Raw genomic sequence first — 16,770 nt, forward strand, 5'->3', positions numbered from 1 at the left:
CCCCCCCCTTTTTAAAAAAAAAAAATTACACGGGGCAGTGACTGCCTTATGTGGTTTATAAAGTGACGCACCTGTCTATGGGCAGCTATGACGTCATTACGCACAACCGGACGTCTAGGGACGCCAGTAGAAGATAAACAAAAAGGAAGGAAGCCTCCGGCCCAGCAGTCGCGGCAAAATTGGTTTAAAAATTGAGGTTTGCCATAGCAGTTAATGAGTACATGTATCGTTCAGTCGGTTGAATAATTATTAGTCGGCTTTTACAGTCATGGACGAGGCCATAATATTCCGCATGAGTGCATTTTCTGAGCAAGGGGGTAGAAAATACATGGAGGATGTTGTCGATATAAAAATCGAGTATGAGCCGTCGGCCTCGTCAGTCGAGGATTATTCCAAGTCTCAGAGACATGGAGAAGAAAAGGCAGAGACTGAAGCTGCAGAAAAGACTGAAAACGACACACACGGGCGTCAAGCTGCCGCCGAGCCTAAACCAGCTTGTGCTGTGTGGGTGGAGAATCTCTCCAGCGAGGACATCAGCAACAACAGCGCGCCGGTACTGTGCGAAAAAGTCGCAGTGGATACTCGCACGTCGGTGGCATTTTTTGCCGTGTTCGACGGCCACGGCGGTCGGGAGGCGGCACACTTTGCACGGGACAATCTGTGGGATTTGTTGAAAAGGCAACGTGGGTTTTGGTCGAAGGATCACAGCGAAGTATGTGCTGCTCTGCGGAAAGGCTTTGTTGCCTGTCACCATGCGATGTGGAAAGAGCTGCGTAAGTTATCAAAGGGACGGACACCGTAGCCTGTCTGTGTTTATGTTGATGCCTTTTGTTTGCAATTGTTCCTGTGGTAAACTGTCACAGAGACATTTGCTAATACCAATGTCCAGTTCTGCAACAACTACAACACAGCCAAAATGATTACTCCTAACAGTAGGAAATATGAAGTATTCTGGTTTAATTCGTTGTCATTTTTGGGAGCCAAGGCTACAAAAATGAAAGTTTTTTTGTAAAATGACGCTTGCATGACCCACCATTTATTTCTACACCTATGAAGAAAAATGTCTTCCATATAAAACATCATAGGCAGCAGTAACTCAACTGAAAAGACAGCTGCTGCAAAACATGCATTTCAGGCACATCTCATACAATTTAGAGCAGACTGGGATTTCAAAGGTGTGTTTACAAAGAAATAGGCAATGTTGAGGATTGCAGAGGCAGTAGTCAACAAGCAAAACACAACAATTGACAGTTTCTTCACAATAAGCAGTGACATCAACTCAGAAATGGGTGAAACCAGTAGGACTCATTTAGGCTGACCAGAGTGGTCTTCACTGAATTGTTGCTGCCAAAAGGCCATATTTGTGTGACATGCAGACAAGGCCAAGAAACGTATGCATGCAAGTATAGGATGCAGACTAACAGCAGAGTTTGCTTTGTACTGACAATTAAAACCAAATAAATCTGGCTGTTGCAGACTGCCGTTTATTAGATGAACAGCTGTAGAGCAGTTCATTAACTGAGTTATTCCAAGGAACAGTGAAGCATGTTGAAGGTTCCTTGCAAATTTGGGGCTGCAAAAAATTGCAGAAAGTTCAATAAAAAGCTTTACACCTTAAAAAATAATTATAAGCACTTCCTGAAATCAGTTATAAGTTCTCGGTGACTGGAATGTGGTACTAAATTAATTTCTGTCCAATTATAGCTTGTGCAATTAAAGCTTGTGCAATAAGTATTTACCACATACTTTGCGAAAATAAACAAATGCTAGCATGTTTGGTAGGATGATTATGTGGCAGAGTGCCTTACAGTAACATACATCATTTATATGGCTAGGATATATTTCCTAAAGCTAGGAAGCTTGAAACTTTCTTGGCTCAATTACTCTCACTGTAATGTACCTTCAGGTACCTTAATCAGCTACAAAATTGTGTGTGCTGACGCATTGGGCAACTCTGCTCATTGGCCAATCAGTGCGTTTTTCATATATTAAAAAATAACATTTCTTGTACCTATTTTCATAAATGTTCTGCCTATATTGGTTAACCATCAGTAAAGCAACAGCTCCCGTTGTCTGTGATAAGCCTTGTTTGTTTTAAATCCTAAATATTTGCTTTGGTCTCCATATAGCGGAGTGGCCAAAGACTATAACTGGCCTTCCCAGCACATCAGGCACCACGGCCAGCGTGATCGTCATCCGTGGCGATCACATGTATGTTGCCCATGTGGGGGATTCAGCAGTCGTGGTTGGAGTAAAAGAAAATGACTCTGATATCACACTTCAGGCACTTGAACTTACACAGGACCATAAACCTGAACTTCCTAAAGAAAAAGAGAGGATTGAAAGACTGGGTGGCAGGTGAGTTGGAGCACACACTACTTTTACTACTTTTAATCAAAAATGTTTGCAGGAAATGTCTGAATAGTCTCCCTCAATTTTGCTAGCAAAAAGCTAGCCTTACTGTGCAAGAATAACACCAGAAACAAACCTGAACCCAATCTGAGCCTTACGGAATTCTTACTTAGCTTTTGTTAATCTACATACACATACAATCTCAACATCTTTTATACATAAAATACATGGCTTTCAATTAAGAATTCTTCATTAAGTCATTAACTCTAGCTGTAACTGTATGTGTCTATTCACTTAATTCATCCACTGTTATATGTAACTGTATGTTACAGGACTATTCACTTAATTCATCCACTGTTATACATTTTCAGTCGTTCATCAAACGATACCTTAAGTTGAGTCATAATATTTATAATAGACTGGCAGCAAACACGTTGTATTGTCAACACACACAGAAGATCCAAAACGTTTGTTGATACCTAAAACTGTTTTACTAAAAGAACATAAACATGCCATGTCGAGTATACATACAGTACTTGCCCAATCAGTCAGCTTGTGTTAAGGTTACCTGTTTGGCCCATGTGAATGTAGCGTGATGAAGAAATCTGGTGTGAACCGCGTTGTGTGGAAGCGACCCAGACTGACCCATAACGGCCCAGTGAGAAGAAGCACAGTAATTGACCAGATCCCCTTCCTGGCTGTGGCACGATCCCTTGGTAAAATAACACCTTTCCCTTCGTTTTACTTAACATTTATTTTCTGTATAAACCAGTAAAACAGATAAATTTGCTTGCAGGTGATCTGTGGAGTTATGATTTCTATAGCGGGGAGTTTGTAGTTTCTCCTGAGCCTGATACCACCGTGATGAAACTTGACCCCAAGCGGCATCACTACATCATCCTTGGCAGTGACGGACTGTGGAACATGATGCCCCCCAAAAATGCCGTCAATATGTGTTATAGCCATGACAAAATGGTGGTATGTAATGGACGAGTTTTCACACATTCTTCATTGTCTTAGGTTTTATCGTTCCAGGAACAGAGACATAAGCCAGCTGTTGCTAGGCAGAGTAGGTAAAACCCTGAGTAGTTTGTAACTACTGTAAAGGTACATTTTTAAAAGATTTTCTACCACCTGAATGGTTCAGGTCTGACAAATTAGATTAATTACACACCTCTTAACTTCCTGTTCAACTTTAGTCTCCTGGTAGTGGCAGACAGCTGTAGTTTTATACTTTATACGTTAGATTACATAATTATTAAGGTTGATATTTTACATTAATTATTTTATCCTTTTTCAAGTGTTTGCAAACTAAATTTAATTGCACTTTTGTTTAAATGGTTTGCTGTCAAAATTAAATTCAAATTGAATAAAATGCTACTTTTTATTTCAATTTTGTGCACACCAGTGCACTTAATCACAGTTTTTACATTCAGTTTATTTACTTACTTTATTTGTTCATTAAGTTAGATTACAAGTTCTTTTTTATATATATATAAATTAAAACACACTGAATTATGCCACATTGTTAATGAGTCAAATTGCTTCTTTTCTCCGCTGCAAAACTCTTCAGGGACCTAAAGGGATGTCGTGTGCACGCAGGCTTGGATGCACAGCACTACTGTTTTGGAAGGAGCGCATGCTGCGCGCAGACAACACAACAGTTATCGTGCTGGCGCTGCAGGAGCGTGGCGGACCTCCGATACCTATGCATCGGGATGAGATTATTGTTGACATGGCTACAGGAATTGACCATGTTCCATATCTTGGGAGTCATTACAACACATACGAAGTGCCCAAGGTTAGTGCTGTGTGTTTAATTTTAATTTCTATTATATACGTTCAACATTAACTACATTCTAATTTTTTTAATTTAATTCAATTTACAATGTTGAAATTTTAAGTAAAATTATTATGCTCAGCTATTGGTTGTCACCAAGTTTCTCTTTGCTTTCAAATACAACAGGAAGAGCATGAGGATGGAATGTTTTATGAGGAAGAGGACATGTTCGGAGAAGAACAGGAAGGATGGTCATGCCTGGAGTGGTAGCGAGGTAAGTCCTTGACCTGTTGAACATGACGATTGACTGTGACCTTCGTGAACCACACCCACTTTTTTAAAACTTCATTGAAGTTCACTATCTAAGTCCTGTGACATACCTGCTAAAGATTTTTAAGATGTAATAATTATATAGATTAAAAAAAAAAATTCTACAGTGAAAAGTGTTCCCTTTGTTCCACAGAGTGATGTTGCCTCCTCCCAGTTCCTCCGGTTTACAGTAGACTGATTGGGTGTTTGAGGAAGCTGCAGTCTGTGCCACCGTGCACTTCTCTCCTGAGCTCGCTCTAAACACACCACCGATCTCACAAGCAGGACTCTGAAACCCAAAATGACTATGGTACATCAGCCCTTTGACACATTCTTGACCTGCACCTATACGGTAAACTTAACAGTTGCCTCCATCCACTCAGCAGGTCACCTGACACAGGCCCAGAAAATGCCTAGTAGCAAAGTACAAAGTGACCAATCCCCTTCAAAGTGGTGCTCAGAAAAAGTTGACCTCCCCCAAGGACATCACAACATTACCTTTCACCTTTGCGTTTTGCGTGTGTGGACGGTGTCCAAAAGTACCACTTTTCCCTAGATGTATACTTTTTTACAGAGTCGTCGTTGTAAATATGAGTGAAATGTGAGATTATCGGCTGTGTTTTTATGTCCTCCTCCTCCTCCTCCTCTTGTCCTCCAAATTGTAGTGTTATGTAATTTACCGTCTAAAGTTTGGAGTTTTGTTCCTTTGATACACTCTATTTTCATACCTCTTTGTACAGTATATCCAACAAGATGTGTATTTTGAACGAAAGCGGTGATCGCTGCAATTTGAAGTGACGTCACTGCACCTTGTGCTGCATGGAATTTTAAGCTTTTAACCGGAACAAATTACCTCTTATTTGTTCAGTATGCTATGGTTTTAAGTGTTCAGAAATCTTCACACCACCCGGCTAGACGTTTTCGTCGTTTTCTCAAACAAGAGAAGCTGCTGTGTCATATTCATAATGAAACTTAGCCTGAAAACATGCATTTGTGAACTGTGCACAGAAACTCGAAGGAAATCCTTAAGTATTAGTCTACAACAAACAAGCATTCAGCTTTTATACGTGTTACTTTTTTTTAATTCCCCCCTTTTTTTTAAAAAACGTTTTCTGTTTTTCCACTGAATAGTGAACTTTAACATGTGAGGACATATACATTACAATTCAGTCAAACTGGGCTAAATCAATACATTTGCTAAGGACAGTGTGTATGTGTGAATGTATTTAAAATGTCACAGGTGTATCCTGATTACAGGACATGTCTACACATGGAAGTGAATGGAGGTTTTCATTTCTAAGCGTGACACAAGTGCAGTCTGTCCTTATGACAGTATAGAGACCAACTCCTCAACTGAGGATGTCCAACCTACTACAATATTACAGTGATTTTATACAATAAATCCCAATATATGGGTAGTAGCTGCTGAAGCCATTTAAATAACACGTAATGTCATTTTGTTTTTCTACAGTAAGAATGACATTGTATGTTTGGATAATGGAATTAACATTTTACAATAGTCATTTTTAACAGTCATCTGTGATGATGCGAACATCCCCTTCGCACCATTTTTTTTTAAAGATGAATTTATTGCTATACACTATAGATAAAATTACTAGTAAAGTGACTAAGGAGAAAATCTGTGTTTTTTGATTAATTTCCTTCCATGACGGTATCTCTTATTTCCAGATACCAAGTACGATCAGCATTTGTCACGTGAACCCTTGGAGTTTCACGTGATTCAGTTGAGTTTTAGCTGTGCTGGTCTGTGACCTGTGAAGCCTGGACTTTACCTGAAATGCCTCTTAAAATACACATCGCAACTTTTTAACTTAAATCTTCTAATAGTCCTAATAATCACTCAGTAGCCCTCACAACTACAATACAAATCGATTCTCAATTTTATCTAAATTCAGTCCTTACAGATCATCACATACACTCAGAAAACAATGTAATCTGCTACAGCTTTGGTAAGAACAGGTGTGTATCCTGCAACGCTGTCTTTTATTATCTTAACATTGCGATGTGATGACGATGCTTTTTTTAAAAAGAAAGTCTACAGACTCAGAGTACATCAGAGGACCTGTACTTTAGTGGGAATTCCAATTGCGACCCTCTCTGCCCTGTTGTTTGCTCAGGTCATTTTATGTGTTTATTTGCTTCTGATCACACACTTAACAATGTCTTCCACTTATTTATTGCATGTTTCGTATTTGCCATTCAGTGTATTCCAACGCAACACTTAAAAACGCCCGACGGTATGTGCATTGAATATAAGTGCTGGATTTATATTTATTGTTAAGTTATAGAAATTCTAACGTGTGTTAACATGGCAGCTCACCTACTGTTTTTGCTGGTTCGTTTGCCTTATTTTTTTACATCGTAATGGTTGCCTTCACACATTGGTCAGAGGTGCTATTCTCATGTGTTACTCATCCGGAGGCTGTTGACAGACATGCGAGCTATTGTGTAGTAACGTGAACTTGATGTTGACTCATTCCTAAGACACCATATAGCACCATATAGTCAAGAACGCAGCGTCATTTTGTCATCCGCGGCTCAGTACGGTATACGAATAACGACAACGTGTTGTGTGTATAGTAAATCCAAATGCAGGTTGTTATTGTTATGCAATGAATAGTGTTCAGAGGCTCAGAGAGCAGGTGGAGTGATGATGGCTGTTTGTGAGTTCTTGGTTCATTTTGGTTGTTACAAAGTCTTTATAATCCACTGCAGCCACAGTCTGCCAGCTCGACGCAACATTACATGCTTTGGCCACAATGCAGTTTCCCGTGTGTTGTATTAAAGTTCTCATTTTCCATTTGCCTTGTGTCCTTTCTGTTACATAATGGCTTTTATTTGTTTAATTGTGTTGCTATATATTGGCTTCGTTGTATTTGGATATTTCTGGTTCTTGTACAGTAACATTTTCTGTCAGCAGATGGCAGTAATATGAAGGCGATGTTTTTTTCCAGCCTCAGCGTCTTGTCACGTAAACGTAACACAGTTAACACTTCTGAGTTTTATTTTATTATATTTATTTTATTTTGTATTTTTGAGCATTCCGACTGATTTTTCAAGATCATTGTGTTCTATGATTATACTATATTATATGTTCTAGACACTGTTTAAATGTATTCATAAATGTATTTAGTTTAAATATATATTTAGTTTATGAGTCTATTTATATATTTATGTTTTGATTGTTTCAGCTATAGGTACCTGCAAACCGGATAGTATAATGTATAGCATAACGGATAAAATATATATAATATTTCTTAATCTTAATCTTGTGCTCATCTCCCAACCAAAGTGACACTTGCTGCCACCTAGTGGATCAAATCGTCAGTTCATCTGTTTACAGGCCTGATATTTGTGGACAGCGCCGCCAGATGGCTCCCTCCCCCCGCCCCGGTTGAAAAACATCGAAGTCCATAGACGTCACTGGCAGGACAACGAGTTGATGATACGAAGGCTCTTTTCCAGGTAGACCCTAAACTCATAAAGTAAATAATGACAGATGCACTGGGCTTGTGTAAAATAAAAGTGTGTATATATATATATATTTTTGTATATATATATATATATATATATATATATATAATACATATAGATAGACAAAAAATCAATTAAAAAATATGTCAAACAATATAAATATATAGATATACAAAAAATAAATATTTTTGTATATATTTATACAAAATATATATATTTTATATATATGTATACACATATATACATTGTATATTTGTATACAAATATATATATTTTGTCTATAAATAAAATATATATTCTATATATTTTGTATATACAATTTTTGTATGTATATATTACATATGCAAAAAATAAATTATATACACATTTAGTTTTTTGTATTTTACTACAACAAAACTTCTTTTACTACAACAAAACTTCAATTGTATGCAGTTATAATGACAAAAAAGAAACCTTGAGCTTGACCTTGATATATACTGTACATATACATAGAGTACATGAGCAATATATTTATTAGATTTTAAATTACCTCGACATGGTTGTCTCAGTTACGGCAAAATATATTTGAATTTTTCTTCTCGTGCTTTGAGCTTTTGCAGAATAAATAGAAGTTGGTTATCAATCAACAGTATTATGATTACATTTGGGCTTACTATAGTATTATAATATATCTACCAAAATGTTTTTCAAATATATATATGTTCAAAGTTATGACTTTACCTACGACTTGGTCTGGTCAAGCTGTGCCTTACAGTGTTGCGTGACGATATTGCGTGTTTCCATCCGGATTGCGTGATGTCAAACATGACCGGAGCTGTGCTGTGGTCTCATTTTGGACGTGGATTTAAAGGTGTGATGAGGTTAAGATTCTTAAGTGTTTTTAAATCCTGTGTTTGGTTAAGTGCAAAATCACCTCTCCTGACATATGAGAGGCGCACGCTCGACAGATTGGCTGGTGCAGGTGTGAGGATTTATTCCCATGCTTGTTTGCACTATGGGATTCATGGAACGATGGACGGATGCTTGGCACATCAGTACAGATTTCAGAGAAAATATCAGTGCAATTTGAATAGAAAACACACATTATACTATGTAAAAAGATATGTGTCTTACCTGATAATGGATTAGATTCTACATCTTTCAGGTGTTGCCATGATGGGATACCAAATGGGATTGTGCTCTCAAGTCACCTTTGCTATGGGACATCCACTTCACCTCATAAAGCTTCTAAAGCTCCTACTATGATCAAAATCCCAGATTAAACCCACAGGGATGAGCATCACCGTGCCCGTAAGGTGAGAAGTCCTTTCCTGCGTGAATATTTCGTGGTTACGGGGTCAGTGAGAAAAGAGAAAATATCAAATGTAATGTGATGATTTAAATCCATCCTTTCCTATAATAATAATGTCTTGACAGAATATCAAAATGTTTTTTAAAGAAGATTCTACCCTTACACATAACAATATTTTACTATTTTACTTCCACTGCCTCTACTACTTTTTCAAATTTTCAAATATATGGAATGTTCCTGGAATGTCTGGAAACCTTGTCAAACATTTGTGTTGGTCATTCTGTTATAACAAGTTCAACCTGACTGTTTATTTTTATCAACTGTTAAAATATAAATAATTATTATTTTATTAATTAGTAAAAAGTATAAAATACAGATGAATTATTGGGGCATTGGTAGATTCTTAACCATCTTGAGGAAGAGAGTTGGGGCCGGAATGTTTCAGGTTCGAGTCCACCAGCTGCCAAGTTACCACTGAGGTGCTCTGACCGTCCCCACACACTGCTCCCCGGACGCTTAAAGCTGCCCACTGTTCACTTTGGTGATGGGTTAAAAGCAGAGGTCACAGTTGGTGGTGTGCAGTGGTGTGCTGTGTCACAATGACAATTCACTTTATACTTTATTTATAATAGAGTGAGCTGGAGGCAGATGATGCACTGTGAAGCCCCCTGAATAGAAACACTTTATTTACAGTTGTAGTTGCAGTTATTTAGAGTTATTTACAGACTCATCTGTCTTTCTCTCCTTACCTGCTTCACACTGGTCACCATTGACTTCAAGTCCTTCACACACCTCACCTTGGTTCTGCCTCATCTAACTCACCTTGTTCACTTCTTTCACCTCATCTGGTTCACCTACCACTTTCAGTTTGCCTGATATTTCATTTTCCTCACCCATGTTAGCGGAAATCTCCCCTGCCTCTCTCGTCACACCTGTTGTAAGAAAAAAAACAAACTACTCATGCAACCTTTGATTTTACTAGTCAGTGGACAAAAGAAGGGTTCCCCTACCTCCTGTCCGGGGACCGATGCCGGTTTGTAGGTCATGTAGTACAGTGCTGCAGTGGGACACAGTCAAAAAAGGAGTCCCCAGCCTGTGGTGTAAGAGGGACACAGTGAAAAAAATGTAGTTTTACTAATTTACTTCATTCAAAAAGAATCGTGTCATATCCATTTAGATACCGCTGTAGTAAAGGATTTAGATCATGGTGAACAAGCACTAACCACCCACCTTTGTCACTAGGCCCATTACCAAAGTGTAGCCCTCTGACCCTGTGCATCCGCTTAAGACGATTAATGGAGCACTGAATGTTCAAATCTTGTACAGATATTTACAGATCAGCCATTAACAAATTGAGATCTTTTCACCCTGACCTTGACTGAACTGCAATCTTGTTAAAGGATTACTACCAGTATCGTAAGATTGTAAGGGCATGTCTGTTAGTGTTTGTTGCCAAGCCTGACATCTGCTTTTGCGTTTGTGAACTTGACATGTTTCAGTTTTTTTAAAGACGAAGATCAGTGTCACACTGAGCTGTCCGAAGATTTTAAAAACCTAGATATTGTTGTAGGGACATAGGTCTGACAAATACCTCATGTACCTACAACAAGTACTATAGTTAGACGTAATCCCCTTTAATAATCTCCAATCATGGGCGGAGGAGGTACATCTGCCTCCTCATCCTCAGGATTATTTGAGGTCAGAAATGCTTGCAATTAAGTCTGCGCTGCATGATTGAAGACGCTTGTCGGCTTAGGTTTCCTTGCCTTCATCCGGATCAGAATCAGAACTATTGATTCACAGGGGCAAACGCACGCGTGCTGTTCGCCTGGAGAACATGCTTGTTACTGTGCAATGAATGGACGGTGTGCCGTGCCCACGTCCCCTCTCCTCGGCGCCACTCGAACCCATCTTTTCCCCTCAATGGGTTTACCAAAGTTGCCGTTGTCAGAGAAGGTCGTTTCTGACAGTCAACTAATGCGACAGCGTCACCAAACTACCCACATGCACTTTATGGACGGCCCAGAAGACGAGCCCATGGTCACTCTAGGGTCCAAACATTTATGGGACGAATTCCATCAAATCGGAACTGAGATGGTCATAACTAGGTCTGGAAGGTAAGCATGGTGTCATAGCCCAGTTTTGCAGTCTATTGTATGCATAGTTAATCACACATCATTATCACTGCTATGGTTCCACCTCGAAAACAAACAAAAAAAGTTTGATTTTTGTAAAAAAAAATTACAATTTAATTAATGTTTAATTTTATGTTTTTAATTATCGTACTTTTTTTTCAATGCCTATACCGAAGAAATATTTTAATATTATCGTCAAGTATCGTTATTGGGGCCGCCAAAAATTAAAGTAACTTAGCTTCACCAGGCATTTCACTTCATGTACAGTATGTGTACTAAACCGTTTGACTTTTGTTATAAAGTATATTAAATCCACAATCCAGACTTCAAAGAAAATAATGCTACTAATAAAGAGTTTATTTTATATTGTTAATAGATGACTAATTGCAATACAGAATATTATTTATTATTCTGCGTAAACAAATATAAATACTGATATGTCTAAAGGAGAGAAACCCATGCCATGTTAACAATATGCGACCATTTGCATCATCACGCGCCGTTTGTAAAGCGGCTCATGCTGAAAGCGACAGCCAGATTTTGTTACATTTAGCTTCGGACAATGATTGAAAAAGAAATGTGGATTTTTGAAAATCAATATTTGTTCACTTAGATATACTTAGAAATATATTAAAGAGTTAAATAAATAAAAAAGCTAAATGTAACAAAATGTTGCTGTCTTTTCAGCATGAGCAGCTTTACAAATGACGCCCTATATTTGTTGACCGTATATATATTATAAAATAAAGATGTCCATCCTTCCATCCATCTATCTATTTATTTTATCCTTTGCCATAGGAGGATGTTTCCGCCCTTTAAGGTTAGAGTGGACCGACTGGATGAACGAGCCAATTACATCCTGCTAATGGACATTGTTGCTGTCGACGGCTGCCGCTACAAGTTTCACAACTCCCATTGGTCAGTGGCTGGAAAAGCTGAGCCGGAGGTGCCAAAGCACCTGTACATTCACCCAGACAGTCCTGCCAGTGGACAACACTGGATGAGCAAACCTATAACCTTTCACAAATTCAAACTCACCAATAACATCATGGATAAACACGGATTTGTAAGTAGTTGCTTGAAAACTGAAGGATTGTTTCCATCTATTTATGAATTTCATGTATTTTCACTATTTGGCTTTTAATCACTTTACTATTGCAGACCATTTTGAATTCAATGCACAAGTACCAGCCAAGGCTTCACATCGTACGAGCTAACCACACGATGAAGATTCCATGCAGCACCTTCCGGACTTACGCTTTCTCTGAGACAGAGTTCATTGCAGTGACCGCCTACCAGAATGAAAAGGTGTTGTTCTATCGTCTTATCTCCACAACCACACTTACACACACTTACTCACAGCACTAATCGAGCCAGGGAGGTTTTAAGAGCATTTCATTTTCAATGAGCTGTTAATGTTTGTTTGTTTTTTAAAAACCTACTTCATTTACTTACTTACATTCCCCTGTAATCTGATTGGCCACAATTTTGCTTGAATAAAAATAAAACGACAAAAGTATAGCAAATTACTATTGCAGTGTTTTTCAGAGGTGATAAACACATTTGGGGTGAAGGGAAATGTCTGTTAAACATCCTCTTTTTCTTCTCCTCTGTAAGATAACTCAGTTGAAAATCGACAACAATCCCTTTGCCAAAGGATTCAGGGACACTGGCAATGGGACACGAGAGAAAAGGTAATTGCTTCGCGATAATCAAAACGACAGTGAAACAATTCTGCACATGAGTAATGTCGACATCTTTCATAAAAATCTGTGCTTGCAGGAAGAAACAGTTAAACAAGTCCTGTCAAGACAAAGCGGAGCTGGACAGTGGTGACTCTGACGAATCAGGTAAAACACTGTACTAGTGACTCATTTTACTACCGCTTGGGGTAGGTGTGCCGCCCTCTAGTGGCCACTGTATCGTACTTCAGTTATTTATATAAAAATTCTATCCCTCATAATAAAACACAACAATTATAAAAAAAACAACTGTAAAAAAAATATTACTATACAAAACAGAGAATCATGAAAAAATATAGAAATTATAATTGGTATCAATATACCAATTATAATTTCTATATTTTTGTCACACAGCCCACTTATTGACTTGAAAACACATTGCATTTATTGCACCTAATGAATAGCAGATATTTTCCTTTTCACCCCCTTTTGAACTCTCTTAAAATAACTGAAAGAAAAATATACAGATATTGTATTTATATAAACAAAAACATACAATATACTGTACATTACAGCATAAATATACTCCATATAACATACAACAGTTAATAAATGATGGAAATGGAAATCGCTCCTAGATGGAAATCTAGGAGCGGTGATCATGATTAATAATACTAAGAAAAAAAATATTTATAAATTATTATATAAAAAGCTATTTAGACTGGAAATACCTCCAGTTATGTCGGAATCGGCCTTTTCAACAACAATAGTAATAATAACTCTTGTTTGCTTTGCCCAGACGAGGACACCAATGACAGAGATTCAGTAATTGAGCCACAAAAGGAGGATACTGCTGAAGCCCACTGTTTCAGGGGTAACTGTTTGAGACCAGAGGACCCATGGTCAAACATGTCTGCTCTCGGTAAACAATCAAGTCAGGAGACAATGACCAAAAAAACTGTACATAACACTTCGGGTGAAATTTACTGCTTGGACATGGACCCTTCACTACATTACATGAATGGGATCACTAATGAGTTGACGCCAGTGACGCAGAAAACACAGACTTTAACATCTCTCAGAGCTGGACACCACCACCCTTTGGGTTTTTATGGTCCACGCAGCCATCAGCTTTTTAAGCCAGATGTACCATTGTTTCAACCAAGAGAGTGGTCAGTATGGCCAAAGGATTATCCTGGTGCGAGTATGAGACGAGGGTTGTCCTCTATGCCTAGACTAAAGGAGCAGAAGAGCAGCCGACTGTCTCCTGAAAGATTCACCTCTCAAGTCAAGTCCTATCTACCACAACGCAGGGCGACTTCTCAGGTAATTTCACACACTGTACCATACCAACACAATAATCCAAGTGTCTGACCTAGGTATTGGATTTCCTGGCCTTGAGTCAGATCACACATGTGAGTTTACTAGGTTGAGTGCTAAATAAGGAAACAGTGAATTTCATCAACTAGATGGTTACTCATTTTAACCCAAAATAAATTTAAAAAAAATATTGAGTGAGACACATTAAAGTGGAAAACAAAAGATCAAGTAAGACAGATTTAGTGACATCTAGAGGATGCTACCTAATATCCAACCCCTTATATTGACTTTTACGTAATAGAAAATGCTGTAATATTCAAAACTGTAGTTTTTCAGTACTTTACAAAAGCAGCCATCAGTTTTAGCTAATAAATTCTGTGCCTGAATTTAAAGACTAAATAAATCAAGCTAAATGTTCATTTTAGTCCGTGAGAGTAGGTTTAAAATTTAGTATATTTAACCTTAATGTTTCTGGGATTGTTTGTTTTTTACAGGGAACCTCAGTGACACCCTCTGGAGGATTGCTGTCATATCCATTCCACTACATGGAATCTGCATTTTCTCTTCCCACTTGTTCTCCAATCCCATCCCTCAACAGAAAATATTGCTTGCACAGCTCCAAACCTTGGTCACGATTTAGACCCTATCATGTCCCATTTCATGCTCAAACCAGCCCCCATAGGTTTCACATGGATGTTCAAAATTACATACTCGAATCAGACAGCAGATATAGAGGTAATGAATGACCATTACAGGAGCAGCACCACCGCCAGTCAAAAAGTACTGTTTCACTTAAACACTTAAAATCATCATCATTTTCTGGGTCCCCAGAAAAAAAGGTTGGGAAACACTGTCCTAAACCACTTCTAATGGTTCAGTACTTCTGAAAATGCAAGTAGTTTTGTTTGATTGTTTGGACTGTTTCCTCATACTGCTGAAAGTCAAATGTAATACAAAAGTACTGCTCATGGACACTATTTGTTTTTACTTTGTATTATTGCCCTACTGGGTTTGTTTGCCTTGTTCAACTGGTAAATATTCTTTGCCTGTATTGGGTAACTCTGCTGAATGTGCTTCTATAAAGATTATCGTTACTTTTACTGTAGGTAAGAGACATTGCAAATAAATTATATCAATTCTTTCTGGCATCTTTAAGTGGTTCAAAATGAAAAACGCCCTCTGCTGTCCGCTATGATGTCCTACAGACTGGCCTCATGCAAGGTTGCAATGGTTTTTTCTGTTTGACTTGTATGTTTATTTACCATCACCTGGGGGTAAGTGGATCTACATGCTGCATGACTAAAGAAAAACAGATTTTTGTGTATTATTGTTGAATTAACTGCATATTTGAGCATAAATAATTTTGTTCTTTTAAATGATTTGCTAACAAGGGTGTATATTAATAAGTCCCAAACATTAACAATATGCATTCAATAAACAATTTTAAATATTGAAAATTATTATTTATATCATCCACAACTCTGCTCTATTGTATGAGTTGACATTAAAGTTGACAATCTAACATCAGATCCACTGCAGCTTTTCTTTCTAGTCATGGGTTTCGTCCGTACTGCTCTGATTGTGTAAAATACATGTACGAGAAAATTGTGTTGATTTAGTCCAGAACAACTTGGTGATCTAGTAATAGATGTACAGTACGTATGTCTCTTCGACTTATTCCTCCTACCCAGAACAGTCTGTTCCATCACCAAAACTGTTACGTAACTACTAAAGCACGTGTAAGGCAGGTTGAGCGGTTCCGCCCCAACATGTTTTCCGAACACTGTTTTCAATTGCAAAAAGCCCATGCGGAGTAAGAGGAATCCTCTTCCGGGATCCTCCCACATGAGCCCGCCTACATAATCTCTCAAATTTGATTGGTTCTCTGAAAATTATGTTGTCATAGATCTAAGTGAAATAGACTCAATAGACACGACATTCGTAAGATGGGTTATACTTTTTAGTTAGTTTTTTTTAAAAGACAAAATATCTAATTGTTGTATTTTTGTATACTATACCTGAGTAAAGTTTTGTTAGAGTTTTATAGATTTTAAAGTTTTATAGTGCCCTGAGTGCCACTCTGGTATGACATAATTTCAAGTTCTTGTTCTTGTGTACCTTTACATCACACAGGTACTGGAAATGCAATCATGTACATAATATAATGTAATTCAATATATTACGTAAACATATATTTCATATATATAAACCATCTTTAGATCGTCAAAAGCCTCGAAGCTTGCGCTGTGTCTTGTCTGTCTTGTCTATTTCTATAGCGGAAGCTCGGTTCAGAGGTGAACGTCCTACAGTAACCAGCCAGAGAGTCGTCACATCACCCCACTCTCTGCTGTTATCGTCCGACTGAGGTGCGTGACATCATCATGATGTGGGTTCCTTTTCTTTTTT

At 38.0% G+C, this 16,770-nt stretch overlaps 2 protein-coding genes across 3 annotated transcripts; both read left to right on the forward strand.

Annotated features, from left to right (window-relative positions):
- Positions 1-97: 97 nt before the first annotated feature.
- On the forward strand, positions 98-9,524 carry LOC103394759 (protein phosphatase 1D-like). Of its 2 annotated transcripts, XR_003052967.1 has the most exons (9): positions 98-773; positions 2,130-2,358; positions 2,944-3,068; positions 3,149-3,330; positions 3,926-4,153; positions 4,319-4,406; positions 4,596-4,751; positions 7,806-7,927; positions 9,081-9,524. XR_003052967.1 is itself a non-coding variant. In XM_008332192.3 (7 exons), exons 1-6 carry the CDS (start codon positions 269-271, stop codon positions 4,400-4,402), a joined length of 1,353 nt encoding a protein of 450 aa, XP_008330414.1. In that variant the 5' UTR covers positions 98-268; the 3' UTR covers positions 4,403-4,406; positions 4,596-7,262. The 2 variants fall into 2 exon arrangements, 1 of the variants encoding a protein (XP_008330414.1); XM_008332192.3 differs by lacking the exons at positions 7,806-7,927; positions 9,081-9,524 and having other exon boundaries at positions 4,596-7,262.
- Positions 9,525-10,988: 1,464 nt separating this feature from the next.
- LOC103394778 (T-box transcription factor TBX2-like) lies at positions 10,989-12,952 on the forward strand. Its single transcript, XM_025065534.1, has 3 exons — positions 10,989-11,344; positions 12,161-12,428; positions 12,524-12,952. The coding sequence occupies exons 1-3, from the start codon at positions 11,082-11,084 to the stop codon at positions 12,728-12,730; spliced, it is 738 nt and encodes a 245-aa protein (XP_024921302.1). The 5' UTR covers positions 10,989-11,081; the 3' UTR covers positions 12,731-12,952.
- Positions 12,953-16,770: the final 3,818 nt, after the last annotated feature.

The sequence above is a fragment of the Cynoglossus semilaevis genome, chromosome 19 (genome assembly GCF_000523025.1).
Source record: "Cynoglossus semilaevis isolate Cse_v1.0 chromosome 19, Cse_v1.0, whole genome shotgun sequence".
Taxonomy (NCBI): Eukaryota; Metazoa; Chordata; class Actinopteri; order Pleuronectiformes; family Cynoglossidae; genus Cynoglossus; species Cynoglossus semilaevis.